At 32.3% G+C, this 18,615-nt stretch overlaps 1 protein-coding gene and 1 pseudogene across 2 annotated transcripts; both read left to right on the plus strand.

The window, feature by feature from the left end:
• Positions 1–313: 313 nt before the first annotated feature.
• Positions 314–4,315, plus strand: LOC105769725 (phospho-N-acetylmuramoyl-pentapeptide-transferase homolog). 2 transcript variants are annotated; one of them, XR_001126072.2, is made up of 8 exons: positions 314–721; positions 801–1,024; positions 1,134–1,584; positions 1,699–1,763; positions 2,319–2,512; positions 2,897–3,105; positions 3,488–3,727; positions 3,844–4,315. XR_001126072.2 is itself a non-coding variant. In XM_012590551.2 (7 exons), the coding sequence occupies exons 1-7, from the start codon at positions 476–478 to the stop codon at positions 3,668–3,670; spliced, it is 1,572 nt and encodes a 523-aa protein (XP_012446005.1). In that variant the 5' UTR covers positions 314–475; the 3' UTR covers positions 3,671–4,315. The 2 variants fall into 2 exon arrangements, 1 of the variants encoding a protein (XP_012446005.1); XM_012590551.2 differs by having other exon boundaries at positions 3,488–4,315.
• Positions 4,316–11,812: 7,497 nt separating this feature from the next.
• Positions 11,813–13,507, plus strand: LOC105769727 (cytochrome P450 710A1-like; annotated as a pseudogene).
• The last annotated feature ends 5,108 nt before the right edge of the window (positions 13,508–18,615 follow it).

Genomic DNA, 18,615 nt, shown 5'->3' on the forward strand with positions numbered 1-18,615 from the left:
CAAACAATTACACTTAAATCTAATTATTAGACGGTTTTCTAAACATTACTTAAATTATTTATTATTATTTACAGTGATTACTAAAAGAAAGTATAACTTTTTATTTGATCTCTTTATTTTTATAATCTCAGCACTCTTTAGTTTTTTTTTTTTAATTTATGTCAATATTTTAATGTAAATAGTTAAGAATATTAAATATTTATGAGTGTTTGTAATTTAAATAATTGGGGCAGGTCCAAAAGTAAGGGGCATAGAATCCAGTCCAGCCCAGGCAAGTTGAAACATCTCCAAATATTTAAATGTTCCCTTCACGTTCTCAAAGGGCGCGTCCCATCCGAACCCTTACCGGCAGCCTCCCTTCGCGGGTCCGGTATTTGACAAAAAAAAATTTGGTAGCTGTTGTTGTGGAATGGGTTGGAATGAATTATTTTATTGTTGTTGTAGCGAGTGTGCGTGATTTGGTTCTAAAATAGTCATGAGATCTTATTCCTTTTCTTTGAATTTACAACATTTCTCCTGTTCGGGACTGTCTAGATCCCCGAAACGACACACCTCTGTCCTCGCAACATCTCGCCTCGCCTTCCTTTCATCATCTCGGTTTCGCGGCGTCGCTTCCAATTTCTGCTCTCCTCTCAAGCTACAGTTAAAACGATCCCAAAATGCACAAAAGCGACGTCGACGATTCCGGCACCACGTTAAGCTTAGCGCCACCAATGATGATGTAAGTAATGACATTTCGCTAATCAATATGGTTTCTGAACTGGGTCTCGTAATTGGAGAGTTTTTGTCATGTTTTCCAGGACTCGATGGGAATTTCTTCTTTTGATGACTGGATTGTTGACGATTCGGTGGCAGCCTATATGTTTTCTTCATCCAGTGATGGGGAATATAGCGATGGAGAAATCGTGTTAAACCCTTTGGCTGAGGTGGATTTGCCTCCTGTCTCAGCTGATGATTCTGTATCCATGCGGTCCTTGACTTCCCGTCGCTTTTTTTCGCTTGGAAGAGCCCGGAAGAAACACAGGCAAGCTCTGACCCACTCATTGAGCTTCAATTATTTTGTTTTTGGGTAAACGAATCACTAATTGTTTTGTGGGAGGCTTTTGTTGATAGTTTGAGTTAATCGATTTCAGGATAAACGTTGGGCTATTGAACAACTTGATTCTCATAATCTTCCTGACATCCGTTCTTTTACTTGTTGATTGGTGTGGCTGGAAAATTGTGAGGCTACCCTTGTCACAATTCTACTTGACCTCTCCATTTTTCCTATCTTTGGTCTTGGCAGCATGTGCAGGTTACATTTGTGTACCTTATCTTAAGACTCTTGAGTTCCATCAAATAATTAGGAAAGAAGGTCCTCCTAGACATTCGAAAAAGCAGAGGACCCCAACTATGGGCGGACTTTTCTTTCTACCAGTTGGTCTATTTGTTTCGAATTTTGCGACTGGTTTTTCTTCTGTTGAAGTTGCCGCAGCCGGAGCAGCAACCTTAGCATTTGCTACAATTGGACTACTTGATGATGCCTTGTGCGTCATTAAGCAACACAACAATGGCTTATCTCCATGGCTGAGGCTATTTTTGGAGGTACCTATGTTTTTGTTTGCCTCTTTCTTTCATCATTTATGGTTCATCCTTGTTGCCACATAAGTTCATTTTTACCCCAGTTGTCAACTAATTTCTAGCCGTTTATCATTGCAGGTTTCTGTTGGGATTTGGTTTTCGTTTTGGTTGAATGCTACAAATTTGTCATCGCCCTATGGCATGTATATCTTCTCGCAACTAATCTTATCACGTTTATCTTAGTGTAACCTGCATACCTATTATTGTGTCGGGAAATATGAAAAAAAAAAAACCTAGTTTTGTTAACTTGCTACTTGAAAAAGGTTTAGGCTCTACTGAATTTATTAAGTTCTTTGATAGAAAACCATGTTATACATTCCTTTATTCTTTATATAAAGTAATGGAACCTTTTTTTCTTTCCTAATATACACAAGGAAAAAATTTTAAAAACACGGATCCTTGTAAGAACTGTTATGCTGAATTTTAGCACTTGAGTAATGAATCTCAATGTGTGTAAATTAAATTCGTGTTCTCTCTGGAACAGAATTTTGAAAGTTATAGACTACCCTTTTTCTTGTCCATCAAGGGGCCTTTATGAATGATTCCTTGTTTTCTAAACTAGCATTTGGTCTTTCTCATTTCTCCTCCCATTGCTTTAATTCCACCTGGTTTAGATTATCCTTTTAACTACTTCTTGTTATTTTTGTTCAAGTGTATATTTGGCATTCCTCAGATCATTTTATTACCTTTTAATGCAGGAAAATGCTGGTTCCTCTACCTGCTCCACTGGGCCTTGTGTGCTTTGGAAAAGTTTACCTATTGTTGACTTCATTTTGTTTTGTTTCCATGGGGAATGGGGTTAACTTAACAGATGGTCTTGATGGTCTGGCTGGAGGGACTGCTGCATTAGCCTTTATTGGAATGTCAATTGCAGTGCTTCCAGTATGCCCTGGTTAGTATGGGTTTGATTTGAACAAGCAATATAATTAGTTGGGAGGGGAATTTTCTCCATTTTCGGGAAAGAGCTGCATAGTTTTTTTGAGGTCCCAAATAAAGTTCATCTCCTGGTCATTGCAACAATTAACTTTTTCTATGTCACATGATTGCACTTCCAAGTTGCTTCGTCTGGATGACATACTGGAATTTTGTTGAAAGGTTTTTGGCTTCTATTATCTTCCATCTTATCATAATTTTAAAATGATATTGTTGCAATGATCAGTTATTTCATCTTAGTGAAACACTAAAATTTGGTCTTGAATTCTAATCTTCATTTATTGTTTTGTAAGTATTACCTTATCCTCTTTCAACACTGAATGTTATTTTGAATCCCAATCAGAGCTTGCTATATTTGGAGCATCAATGGCTGGAGCCTGTGTTGGTTTTCTTTTGCACAACCGATACAAAGCATCTGTATTTATGGGTGATACTGGATCCTTGGCCCTCGGTGGCGCATTAGCTGCAATGGCTGCTTGTACTGGAATGTTCTTTCCCTTATTCCTTTCATCTGGTATCTTTGTTTTCGAAGCATCATCTGTTATTCTGCAGGTACCCTGTCAGTTAAATGTCTGATTCTTTGTCCAATTTTGTTGAAAATCTTACAAATACCAAGTGTATATAATTTGCATCAAGATATGTTCGTTTCAGTGGCTTCTAATAATTGATTCATGAATCAGTATTTATTCCAACCATGTATTCTAATATTCCCTCAGTTACCTTCCAACACTTACCTACTGGTTGCTCGTATTTTTATTTTCTTTTGAATTCCAAGTCATTAACTTAAAGTGCATGGTCATTGATGTATTATTGGGTCATCTTTCCTGGTTTCTATATGATACATCATTGCTGCAACAAGGGATGAATGTTGATAAAAGTTTTCTTTCGACTGCATCCATTCTCTCAAACATAACTGACTTTGTGTATTTATTAGGTGGTATACTTTCGAACAACAAAGCGCCTGCATGGAACTGGGCGCCGCTTGTTTAGAATGGCACCTTTCCATCATCATCTGGAATTAGGCGGGGTCAAAGAACCAGTGATTGTTGCTGGTGCATATGTTGTATCCTGTGTGTTGGCTTTATTTGCTGGTTATGTGGGCCTTATATCGGCATAATATGTGCCATCATTTTCATTCATCTCGATTTTGTTCCCTTAGTAAGAGTCATAAAAGGTGTTCCCATTTCCCGAATATTTCCAAAACTTACATTTGGTCCTGTTTTATGGTGTTACTTGAACCTAGGTATTAGTGCCGGATATGGATGACGGTATGTTCATTTTGTTTTTCAGATTTCTTCATGTATTTGGAAAGTTATATTTCCATATCCATGTTCAAGTACGTGTTGGACAAAATTGTCAGGCACGTATGTCAGAACAATAAAGAGTTAGAGCAACGTAGCCATAGTGGTTTAGAAGACAAGACATGGAAGAGGTAGGAATTGATGCATGCAAGTTCAAGTTGAAGTTCAACCCTGTGAAGCTGATTGTAACATGAGCCTTAGACTGTGACCCTTAGTTAACCTAGGATGAATCAGAGTTTACAGTTCTACAAGTTTTTTTGGTTCATGTAATTGAAGCCTTTTGTTTTTTTTTTTTTTCTTAAATCTATGACAACTTGGCATTTCCCCTTTTGCTTTTGTTCGTTCTCTCTCCATTTATTTGTTTTTTTATACTCTACTTGAAACTGCACCACAGGCAATCACCATGTCATGTGTTACGGGGACCTCAATATTCAAAATTAAAAACATTTATTTTCAATTTAGTCTCTGGTGTTTTATAACTTTATATGATTCATGTTAGGTATGATTAAAATAAAATAAAAATTCTAGTTTTAGTGATATCTTTTACAGTGTTTGGTAGGTAAGGGATTTCCCTTTTTCTTGTTTCTTTTTTTCTTTTCGGTAGGTGAGAAGTAAAAAAAGTCAAGGGAAATGAGTTAAACAATTTCTTTTTCAAATAGAGTTACTTACTATTGAAACTATTAATTTAACTAGTAAAACCAAAAAGAACAAAGAAAATGTGAATGATGTTTTTTATAAAAGCTTTAAAAACTTCAAAATAAAAAAATTATATTCTTTTTTTTTTTTTAATTTTAGTAATGAAAGGACCTTATAGAACCAATTTCAATAGCTTGAGGATGTAGAAGCAATTTAGGATGAGGGTTTTGAGGATGTTGTGTTGTTGGATTTAAATAACCTATTTTAGTGCTTTTCCCTTTTCTGTTTTTAGTTGTTGTTGATGATGTATATTTTCAATTTCCAAATGGTGTAAAATTACTCGCAAACTAATTAAAATTTAAAATTCTGAATCCTATGGTTAAGCTATGTAAATGTAAGTGCAAACGAAAAACATTTTTCCTGCATGCTCCTATGTGTTGTATCTATGTAGAATTTGATTGAGTTCAATTTTATTTGGGATAACGTTGCATTTAGTATCTAGAATTTCATAAAATGTATAATCTGGTACTTATATTTTGAAAGTGGTGGTACTTGAACTATCAATATATGTTTTATCATGGTACCTAATGTTAACATCATTATTGAATTGTTAAACCAACTAATCAAAACTCAACAAGTATATTTATCAACTCCATATGGATAATACAACATTATGAGAAAAACTAATTTAAAAACAAATAAATACTAAACTTACATAAGTAAAAATATCATCTTCTCTTTTTAAGTAAATGACCCTCTTTTCCAAATAATTTTCCATTAAAATAATATTTTTATTATTCAAGGAAGTACATATACTTTCATGCAAATTTAGTATCTACTACTTTTATTAACCATGTGTTTAGTTATTTGTTTTAATTTATTTATTTATTATTTTATTTAGTTTTTCACATAATATTATATTATCCACGTAGACTTAATGATTTAGAAAAAAATTACGTGTCTAATTTTTATTGGTTAGTTTAGCAATTTACTAACAGTGTTAACATCGAGTATCATAATAAAAATATATTAATAGTTCAGGAGCATTTTCAAAGTACTAGATTAGACATTTTATGAAAATACAAATACCAAATATGATATTATCTTATTTTATTTTAATATTTTATTAATGATGATTATATGTGGTAATTTTAAATTTAAAAAACATTTAATTATTTATTTGACGAAATAAAACTTAATTAATTAAAGATTGATATTAGTACAATTATGATTGAAACGAACTATTTATGAGCATGATAAATTGGTATTTATGGGTAATAATAAAGTATAAAGTTGATGATATATGAGTGAAACTGACATGAAGTTGGCAGTTAGTGAAGTGGTGGTCCATGCTTTCCATCTGCATTGTCAATGTTGTATCTTTGTATTTAGATTTTCATAACTTTAACGTCTTTTAGTGTTCGTCTGTTCACAGCTGAGATTGTAGTAATAAGGTATTTTGTGTCTTTTATTTTTATAGTGTTAGGTGTAATAATGAAGTATATCGTAATTTCAATTTCAAATCTTAAAAGAAAAACATCTCAATACAACAATTTCACTATAACATACTCAATAATATAATTTCGAATTTCATATGATGATCTGACGGTCAAGAGTGTTTAACGCCCCAGGTATGACCTGAGTTTGAGTTGTGCTAGTCATGTTTATTGTTTGGGCTTTGCCTTATTATTATTTCGGTTGGAATGGTAAAATCAAGTAAAAGTATCAAAGAAGCATATGTAATTTGTGTTTCGATCTTTCTATTAAAAAATGCATAAATTAATCTTAATATATTTCGAAGCATGTAAATTAGTCTTTCCACTAAATTTTATCTCTTAAATGATGATGTGGAATGTTATTTTAAATGATTAATTACTAATTTAGTCCTTGAATTATAGCTGAAAACCATTTTAATTTTTTTAAAATTTCTTAACAATAATTTTAAAAAGTAAAAATCTTAAATATAATTAAAATATTAAAAATCATGTTAAAACAAAATCAAACCCAGATTTATTAAAGCCAAATGTTACATTCAAATAAATTTTTTTTTCTGAAAAATTGAGCTCACTTTCAATAGTAGGGAGATATTTTCATCTTCAATAAGATTCTCGATTTGCTGCAGAAGCATATTTATTTAATTAGTTTGACTTTACTTGGGCTTTATCAACTAATTTAATTGATTAAGTTGAATACGGAAAGGTGCAATGCATGTGTTCCATAATAATTTAAATAATATTACATCAATTTAATTAAGCTTCTGGATTTTGTAAATCAACTTTGAAAAGACCAGAATCTTTATTAGGTTTATTGCCAAACCGTCGGCAGCTTGACCACATTAAATTCAAAGAGGCAACAAGAAACTAAGAATTTTTTATTATATTATATTATATTATATTTAGAATAATAAACACCTTAATTATCAAATGAATATTAGTTCACATTGATGATATTTTTTATTATGAGAAAACAACAGTAATTTTATTTCCGACTACAATTTTCTCCACCCAAGTCTGCAACATAAGCATATTTATTTAACTATTTTAACTTTGCTTGGGCTTTATCAACTAATTTAATTGATTAAGTTGAATATCGAAAAGTGCAGTGTATGTGTTCCATAATGATATTGCATCAATTTTATGGATTTTGTAAATTAACTTTGAAAAGACCAGAATCCTTATTAGGTTTATTGCCAAACTGTCGGCAGCTTGCCAACAAAGAAACTAAGAATTAGTAATTAAATTCCATTGGTTGATAGAAATTTTAGGAAAGGATGAATTGTTAACGTTGTTTTGTTGTTAAGAAAGTTCATTGGGGTTGACAAAAAGGTTATGGAAGAGTACAAGCATAATAAAAGGAAAATAAGTTCAGCCGAAAGATATAAGTAATCAGCCGTAATGAAAGTCGTGACATGTGTGAAAGAGAAATGTTCCAACTACGGTCATTTTATAATCTTTTCCCTAATAAAAGTAACAATATTTCATTAAATTTATATTTTAATTATTTAACTTTAAATAATTACTTTTAAAAATTCTTATTTAAGTCGTTCGACTATTATAGTATTCTTTGTTTACATCACGTGCATCAATCGACAATTTTCTTTCTTCTTCTTTTTTATGATTTAGTTTTTTTTCTTCATAAAACAGTTTTGAATGTTACAAATTTGTGAATCAAAACTTAAATAATTTTCTTCTCCAATATTTGACACTGGCAGTCAGATCAACTTTGATCTAAGGTGTTTTTAAAAAAATACGGGTCAAAATACGGTCAACGGGTCGGGTCGGGTCGGGTGGCGCCTATCAGGTAGGCGCCAATGAAGGTGCCTCATAGAGAGGCGCCAATGAAGGTGCCTTATAGAGAGGCGCCATTACTAGACTTGTCCATGGGCCGGGCCGGGCCCAAAAAATTTTCGGCCCGACTCCTAGGCCCGGCTCGAAATATGGGCCTAAAATTTTGTCCAGGCCCGGCCCGGGAAAAAATCATGTGCCCAAGCCCGGCCCGGCCCGGCCCATTTTTTAAATAAACACCAAAAAATTTTTAAAAATAAAAATTAAAAATATATTTATTGTATTCGGGCCGGGCCGGGCCCGGGCCAAAAAAGTTGTGCCCGAGGGCCTAATTTTTTTGCTCAAACCTATATTTCGGGCCTATATTTTTACCCGAACCCTCCTATATTTCGGGCGGGCCATCGGGCAGGCCGCCACCCATGGACAGGTCTATGGCGCCAAGGCCTCATAAATTTAGGATTATGTTATAAATTTTTGTGTTTGTAATTATTTAAAATTTAATTTATTAGTAATAAATTACTAATAAGTTACTAATAAATTTATAACATAATCTTAAATTACTAACAAATTAATTATAAAATAATTACAATATTCATACAAAAATTACAATATTACAATATATACGACATTCAATATTCATACAAAATTATAATATTACAATATTCATACAAAATTACAAAATTACAATATTCATATAAAATTGCAATATTTTTGTTATTAATTATTAATTATAAATTATCTATATTTAGTATGAATATTGTAATTTTTTGTATGAATATTGTAATATTATAATTTTGTATGAATATTGCAATTTTTTGTATGAATATTATAATATTATAATTTTGTATGAATATTGTAATGTCGGTATATATTGTAATATTGTAATTTTTGTATGAATATTGTAATTATTTTATAATTAATTTGTTAGTAAATTAGGATTATGTTATAAATTTATTAGTAACTTATTAGTAATTTAGTAATTTATTACTAATAAATTAAATTTTAAATAATTACAAACACAAAAATTTATAACATAATCCTAAATTTATGAGGCCTTCATTGGCGCCTAGACCTAACCATGGGCCGGGCCGGGCCCAAAATTTTTTTTCGTGTAACACCCCTTACCCGAGACCGTCACCGGAATCTAGTACGAGATGTTATCCAATTTAACTTACCAATTCGGAGCATAAAAAATTTGTTTTTAAAATTAAATTCACTGTTCACAACAAAACTGTCTACCTGCGTGACTTTCACTAATTTAATTATAACTCGAGTTACAGAACTCAAAATTTAAATCCGTAAATTTTCCCTGAAAATAGACTCATATTACTACTTACCATAAAATGTTCAGAATTATTGACTTGGCCAATTAGTACAGTTTATTCATTAAAGTATCCCCTGTTTCACAGCTCGACAGATCTGACCTCTCGGCACTAAAAATCAATTATCTCTTTGTACAGAATACATATAAGGTTATCGTTTTTTTCTTTTGAAAATAGACTCACTAAGAAATCTACACATATAAATTATGACCCATAATTCTTTCTGTACAATTTATAATGATTTTCTAAAGTCAGAACAGGGGACTTCAAAAACCATTCTGACCCTGTCTCACTAAAATTCAAATATCTCAAAATACAGAATTCCTTTTCCTACATCGTTTCTTTCATATAAAAATAGACTTGATAAGCTTTAATTCCATATATAAGTCACTCTCTAATTCCATTTCTACTATTTATGGTGAATTTTACATTCACGTCACTGCTGCTGTCAAAGAAACTGCTTCTTTGAATTAGTTACCATTTACACATACATAATACCAAAACATAATCTTTACTAACCATTTCAATAGCTAATCTTAGCCATATCATTTGATCATGCTCAAAATGATTAAGACTCTATACATGCCATAGTTCAAACATTTTGAAAAGCACATAATACCGAGATGGCTATGATAGTGTGATACGACTCCGACGGTCCACTATTCGATCAAGTTCAAATCACTATAAAACAAAGGAAAGAAAGAGATGTGTAAGCTATAAATAGCTTAGTAAGTTACATGTAAACAATAATTACTCATTTAATAATTAACACTTTTAACATATAACTAATCAAAACATTTCTTAGCAATTTCAATCACTTACACATGCACAATCTTACCAATTCACTTGCATATACATTTTCACACTTAACATTTCATATTCACTTTAATTCATTATAAATCCCGTTGAGCAGTTGGAATATACACGGATACGTAGAGATTTAGCACATAAGTGCCACATCGATATGTAGCCGGCTACCACCGATATGTAGCCGGCTACCACTTGAAATGTAGCCAAGCTACCAGCGATCAATAACACTGAAATGTCCACGGTTCCGCTCACACAAGTCGTCGGTGTCTGCAACACATGCTAGATCACCCAGCACCGGGACTCATCAGAACACTCTTAACATCTGTAACATCTGGTCTCTAGTGACATGTCACTTGTATCCAATTCTATTCCTAAGTTCAACCGGAATTTACACTTAACACTTTATTACTTGAATAATTCATGAACAATTTTCCTTCCACATTCAATATTAATTCACATATCAAATATAATTCACAATTTATACAAATATAACTATTATTTACATATAACTTACCTCGGATGCAAAACGACTATTTTTGTAATTTAGTCGATAACTTTCTCTTTTCCGATCACTTCCACTATTTCTTCTTTCTTGATCTATATTAACACAATTTAATACATTTTATCAACATTTCATTCAAATACAATTCATACACAACATTTTGGCAAATTTACATTTTTCCCGAAACTTTTCAAAATTCCACTTTTGTCCCTAAGCTCGTAAAAATAAAATTCACTAAATTTTAAATTTCAAACTTCACTAAATCATATTTCATGCTCATAACAGCCCTCAATTTCACAAAATCACAACTTTATGCACACTTTACCATCTTTCACAATTTAGCCCTTTTCAACATTTTCATCAAAATTCATCTAGTAAAACTTGTAATTAACACTTCAAACATTCATTATCTAACATCACTAATCAATTTACAATTATATCATGAATGGGTCAATTTTTAAACTTTAATTTCATTTAAATTAAATGGTAGAAACATGAAATTCAAGCTTCAATAAGCATAAAAATACGAAAATAATCAAAAGCGGGCAAGAAATCACTTACAATTGAGCTTAGGAAGTTCAAGAACCCTAGCTATGGTGACATGAATTTTTTGGCAGCAAACGTCTGATTTTAAGAAGATGAACACTTGTTTTCATCTTTATTTTGTCTTTATTCAATTTGGACAAAATGCCCTTGACCCATTACTTAGATATTTTTCTAGAAATACCCTTTTGTGTCCATAACACTAATTTATGGTCTAATTGCCACATAAACACTTCCAATTTCATGCAATAATTCAATTAAGTCATTTAATCACTAATTAGACACACTTTGCATTTTTTTCAATTTAGTCCTAAAAATTCAATTAAGCACTAAAGCATTAAAATTTCCTATCCATATTTTCACACAATATTTCAATCAATCAGTAACTAATAAAAATTTATAAAATTAAACTATTTCACTTCGGATTTGTGGTTACGAAACCACTATTCCGATTAGGCCCTATTTCGGGCTATCACATTTCGGCCCTACTCCTAGGCCCGGGCCCGGCCCAAAATATGGGCCTAAAATTTTGTCCAGGCCCGGCCCGAGCAAAAATCATAGGCCCAGGCCCGGCCCGGCCCATTGGCGCCTCTCAGAATGGCACCACCATTGGCGCCTCCCAGATAGGCGCCAATACTATGTATTATGCGGGTTCTATATTAACCCGAAAAAGTATAAAATTATATTTTATTCAAAAAAAAAATTTATTATTATTTTATTCATTGGCGCCTATCTAATAGGCTCAAATGAAAAAAGTAACCAATTTTGGTAAATACTTTTTCTGACACCCTATTTCAGTAATTTTTTTTTCAACCTATTTATGTAAAAAACCCCCAATTTTCCTCTGCGCGCCCAGACGAAATGTTATCTAATTTATCCTTTCTTTCGCCTTTCGCCCCATTTTTTGTCACATTTTTGCTTCTTTTTCTTTTCGTAGAACAAATCTCTTACTTGCGTAAAAAGAGAAATGTCCCTGGCCCCAATATCATCTTGCCTTTTTTGGGCAACGCCATTTCATTAATCACAAAACCAACAAGCTTCTGGGAAGTTCAAGCTGATTTGGCTGCTTCTCTTGGATTTTGTATTAATTATATCATCGGTCGCTTCATCGTCTTTATCCGAAACACCGAGCTTTCCCACCTTATCTTCGCTAACCGCCGACCCGATGCTTTTTTACTTGTGGGACACTCTTTTGGTAAAAAGCTTTTCGGTGAACATAACATGATTTATATGTTCGGATAGGATCACAAAGATCTTCGCCGTCAAATCGCTCCTAACTTCACTCATAGGGCTCTCTCTACCTATCCTGCATTGCAACAGATTATCATTCTCCAACACTTACGGTCGTGGGAGCGTCTTTCCTCGGAATCGCCGGGGAATCCGATTTATTTCCGCCTTTTAGCTCGCGACATGAATCTCGAAACCTCTCAAATTGTTTTCGTGGGCAGGTATTTGTCTCATGAAGCTCGGGAAAAGTTCAGAGACGATTATAATCTATTCAATACAGGTTTAATGAAGCTCCCGTTTGATCTCCCCGGTTTCGCGTTCCGAAACGCCAGGCTGGCCGTTGAGCGATTAGTCGAAACCCTTAGTGATTGTGCTACTCAAAGTAAAAAGAGGATGTCTGAAGGAGACGAGCCTTCTTGTTTAATCAATTTTTGGATGCAAGAAACTGTTAGAGAAATAGCGGAGTCCAAAACGGCGCCACCTCGCTCTAGCGACGTGGAAATCGGCAGTTACCTCTTTGATTTTCTCTTCGCCGCTCAAGACGCCTCCACTTCGTCGCTCCTCTGGGTGGTGACCCTCCTCGACTCTCATCCCGATGTTCTCCAGAGAGTTCGGGAGAAAGTGTCAAGGATTTGGTCGCCGGAGTCGGATACTTTAATAAGCGCAGAGCAACTGAGGGAAATGAAGTACACTCAAGCAGTGGCGCGTAAGGTTATAAGATATCAGCCCCCGGCGGCGCTAGTACCGCACATTGCGATGAAGGATTTCCCGTTGACAGAGCCGTACACGATTCCCAATGGCACAATTGTGTTCCCCTCGATTTACGAATCATCCTTCTAAGGGTTCACGGAGGCGGACCGATTCGAACCGGAGCGATTCTCGGAGGATAGGCAAGAGGAGGTGATTTTCAAACGAAACTACCTGGCACTCGGTGCTGGGCCCCACCAATGCGTGGGCCAAAGGTACGCCTTGAATCATCTGGTACTTTTTATTGCCATGTTCATCACGGTGCTCGATTTCAAGCGACACTAAAACGAGGGCTGTGATGAAATCATGTATTGCCCGACCATCTGTCCCAAAGACGGCTGCCGCATCTCCTTATATCAGAGGTGCCCACGTTATCCCAATCTCACTTTGAATTGACCAAAAAGCCCTCCAATGTTCACTCACCTTCTTATTCGGTAAACTTGGTTGCTCTCTCTGATTTGTTCTTTGCTACTTCTCACGTCCTTGAAGGTTGGGACCGTCACACTTTGTTTGTAGCTATGATTCTTTTGTTTTAATATTTTATTAATGATGATTATATGTGGTAATTTTAAATTTAAAAAACATTTAATTATTTATTTGACGAAATAAAACTTAATTATAAATATTGATATTAGTACAATTATGATTGAAACGAACTATTTATGAGCATGATAAATTGGTATTTATGGGTAATAATAAAGTATAAAGTTGATGATATATGAGTGAAACTGACATAAAGTTGGCAGTTAGTAAAGTAATGCACATGTTGGTTGGAATCAAGCGGTGGTCCATGCTTTCCATCTGCATTGTCAATGTTGTATCTTTGTACTTGGATTTTCATAACTTAACGTCTTTTAGTGTTCGTCTTTTCACAGCTGAGATTGTAGTAATAAAGTATATTGTGTCTTTTATTTTTATAGTGTTAGCTGTAATAATGATGTATCACCCTAACCTCAAACCGTCGTCGAAATAGGATTACGAGGCATTATCAGTCATATCAAATAATTTACAAATAATTCTTAAATAAATAACCAACATATTAAAATGATTCATAAATTGTTATAAATTTTACTAATTGATTTAATTCATTTTTATAAAAATTTCGGCAATATTTCTACCTATTTTTACATAAAACCCTAATATAATCATCAAAACACATAATATCTTACTTTACAACAGAACTATATAACCTACCAAAATGACTATTATAATTCCTATGTAAATGCCACTTTCATTTAAGGAAGAAACATCACCGTAATCTCTATGCAGGAGTTGGGATTGACCTGGATGCTGAACCGAGACTCAGACCCCTTTTTCAACCTGCGCACGGAAACAACCGTACGCTGAGTATTTTATACTCAGTGGTATTACCATAATTCAAATTATAATAGCAATAAAGAATTGTAATTACCAAGCATGTAACTATCCGATTTTTTTTTAAATATCAATTAATTCATAAACTTTCATTATTTAACAATAACAATAAAATTTTTAACTATTCCTCAATCTCACTCACATATCACATGTAACAATTTCAATCACTACATAAACATTAAATTCATGCCTTTTATTTTCAATATCAATTTTCAATCTGCAAATTTTAAATTTTCTCATATTCAATACCACAATCGATCAAATTCATTTGATTTTCTCATTTCAATTATTCACCCTATTAACAATCTGGACTTTGACGGATACACGGATTCCAACCCAAACACACCAGTACGGCACATTGTGCCTAAAACGGTACATATTTCTTGATTAGTATACGACACATAAGTGCCTGAAACGACACACGAGGTGCCTGATACGACACATAAAGTGCCTGAGATACGACACATAAAGTGTCTGATCAGCAAAGTCGATAAATCCCGTACTCCTCCAAATCCTATGGCATGCCAACTATATCCGACTTAGTCCGACTAGTTAATAGGGTATTCAAATCATTTTTCTATTTCAAAATCAAGATCACTTTTCCACTTTCTAGTCAATTAACAATTTAATACCAATACATATTTCAAATAATCACATATAATCATATTTCAATTCAATTCAAACCACTTTTCAATCAATACACAATTCACATTTTCATACATATTCATAAATTAATTCATTTTATTTAATTCATATTTTAAATTCATTTTTCAATCAAATTCAAATCACTAATACTTTTTAATCAATATACATTTCAAATACTCACATATTTCCATCATTCAATTTAATTTGATTCAATTCAAGTCACTATTATCATTCCAAATGCTTACCTAATTTTACTTACCATGCATTTTAATTAAAATATATCAATTAATAATAAATAAATTTGAATTATAGTAATACAAACCCGAATTTGCTCGATTATTCCTCAATAACCTTCTTTTTTCCTTTGTCTGCCGATGCCTCGAGTTCTTTGTTAGCTACGAAAATAATAATAATTTACACTATTAATTACAACATTAATTTATAATAATAATAATAATAATAATAATAATAATAATAATAATAATAAAATTTCTATCTAATTTATACTTTAATTCTAATTTAATCCTAACTAAATTTATTTACTTTTCTAATTTAATTCACACTCTATTTCTATTCAAATTTCTTCTAAACTCAAATTTATCTACTAATTTTCAGCACTTTTCACTAATTTCGAATTTTCCTCAATTTAATCCCTAAAATTCAAAACTTGTAGTTTAGTTTACAATTCAATCCCTTATTCAATTCCAAATAAAATTTCTATCAAATAAATCCTCAATTCCATCATTTATTCAACATAAACCCTACTCAAAAAATCTATTAACTTTCAAACTTTCAACTTAAATCCAAGGGCACGTTTGGTTCGCTGTATTGGTTTAGAGGTGTATTGGATTAGAGGCGTAATGGAATAGAGATGTAATAGCAAATCAACTGTTTGGTTGAATGTAATGGAATAGAGGCGTAATAGTAATCTTGTGTTTGGTTGAATGGAATAGCATAATGGAAAAAACTAAAATGACTAGAATACCCTTAGCATAAATTTATTTTGGTAAATGATTATTGTTATTGTTATTTAAATTTTAATAAGATTATTAATATCAATAATAAATAATTTAATCATATTTAAACATAACTATTATTAAATATATTATAATTAAAATATATAATTTAATAAAATTCTTAATAATTAATATTCTTATATGAATATTACTCAAATCATAATATATGATACTATAAAATATAAATTAACATAATTATTATTAAATATAGTATAATTAAAATATATAATTTAATAAAATTCTTAATAATCAATATTCTTATATGAATTTACTCAAATCATAATATATGATACTATAAAATATAAATTAACATAATTATTATTAAATATATTATAATTAAAATATCACAGAGCTTTTTCATTTAGCGTGCGGTTTGTTTATTCTTTGCACAAGCATCGTGATGTCAAGCTCTCAATGTGACGATAAGGACAAGTTAATGAGTTACATCTCGACCTAGAACCCCCAAAATCATGTCATCAACTCGATAGTTTAAAATTTTTACAATTTGATCCTTATTCAATCTTAAATTATCTATTGAGCTTCAGAACTTGTACAAGTCTCGCATACGATTGTATAACATGATAAAATGATATTTTGAACTTTATAATATGTACTAATTGTTAAATTGAATTGAAATTGATCATAATTGTTCTGACAACAAGTATGATATCCCATAACTCGAATTCGACAATCGAGTTGGGTATAGAATGTTACAAATCTATAATGTGGGCAGTTTATTATTCACATTCATTGCCGGAACATTTCCACCGTTACCTAGATTAGGTACATTATCTGAAAAAGTAGGCCTCAGATCTGTTGTTTGAGAAACTGGGGAAGATTCCATAGTCGCATCACCCTGTGTTAATCCAATTGCTTTCACGTCCTAAACATGATCCAAGGGAAAACTTTTAAAATTCTATGACTTGTGCACATATACCCGAGCTTAGAAAAATCCAAAACCCTGATAATATAAAAAAGATACAAAAATAATGCTAAAAAATGGAGCAGTTAAGAAAACCATTAATTTTGGTATTGAGAAATATAATCAACTATTATCAATGAGAAATACCTGATACAATTGTGGACCATTGTCATCGTATCCAGCAACTAGTAGAGACACACCAAAAGGCCTTACACCACTACAAAGAAAAAGAAAGATACATCAAACTTACCATCAAAGCAAGAGGATTGCACAATTTAGCATTTTCACTTTTTTGGTCCAATTCAAACGGACTCAAAACATAGCAGCAAGGCCATGGATCATAAGGCATGTGAAAAATAGTGATCTACAACATTGCCATTTTTCTCTGAAGTTCCCTTATCATATTCCACTTTCAGCTCCGAGATAATGCAAAACTATTAAGGCCAAAATATTAACTTTGATTAATAGAACAGACCAAAGCTACAATACCATGATTTGATCTGACATAATTTTTTCCCAGATGCACATAGGTTAGAAATTAAGTAAACTAAGCGTCATTAAGAGCCATCAATACCTTATACAATCTATGATATTTATTTCTTTGCTTTCTACTTTTCCGAACCAAAACTCGAAAATCAAGGCCCATACCACTGCAGAACAATATGAAGATTTATGTGAATCTATATATCAAGAAATATAGAAGTTATATTAGCAGCAAAGAACTGTATTAAAACATAGAAATGGTGATGAGCTACTTACTTAGTAGCCTAGTAATCAAACCTACGTATTTTGAAAGAAACGCATTTCACCTTTCTACATGCCTAACCATCTTTCAAAATCAAAAGCACAGTCTCCTTTCTTTTGTTGGATATAGCAATACGTGGCACAAAATAATAAACCATAAAAAAAACTATATTACATGGTTAACAACTTACAGAGCTTCCTTACAAAAAAAAAACCATAACAAGACAGCAAGATCATAAATAAAAAATTCTTTGACAAATAGGATACGAGTAAATGAATTCTTCATATATCTATCAAGGCATAGAACAAAAAGTAAAGGAAGGAAAGCTTTTTAAAAAAGGAATAAATTCCATGAAACAAAAAATGGTCATGTACTGGATAGTCGATATTTAGAAAATGAGTATTCTACGATAGACCAACTTATGAAACGTGAAGTTAGTAACTTAGGGTGCTCCTTTTGAACTCCCTGTTTGGTAAGTCAACAATGTCATAGATGCACATGAACTGGTACTTGCTCAAGACATTGGCGAAACACAGAGATAATTGCAGATTTAATTTTCAAGCGCTTTAATGCAATATGCATGCTAATCGGATCCAATATATCTCCAACTAAAAGAACAAAATAACCTAGCTTTCCAGATAATTGCGAATGAAAAAAACATAAACAACTCCAATATTTGGTGTCGACACATATTTTCGAACTCAAATCGGACATCAAATGTCCATATTTTGTGGTAATTAACAAAAAATCATCAGCATGGAATTAGAAATTGAATACCCTAGGCTTTTAATCTTCATACATTATAAAGTTGAATTGCTTCAAAAGAACTAACTAATTCTACCAGGAAAAGAAAACTAAAGCATCATCAATTATCAGTTATCTTTTACATGATAACATAGAACCTCACATATTTTCTCAAAACAAAAACTAAATGTAATTAAGCAAGTACAAGCATTGCATGTTTCTATCGCTGGGCCTAATTTTTGGT

The sequence above is a fragment of the Gossypium raimondii genome, chromosome 5, assembly GCF_025698545.1.
Source record: "Gossypium raimondii isolate GPD5lz chromosome 5, ASM2569854v1, whole genome shotgun sequence".
Classification (NCBI taxonomy): domain Eukaryota; kingdom Viridiplantae; phylum Streptophyta; class Magnoliopsida; order Malvales; family Malvaceae; genus Gossypium; species Gossypium raimondii.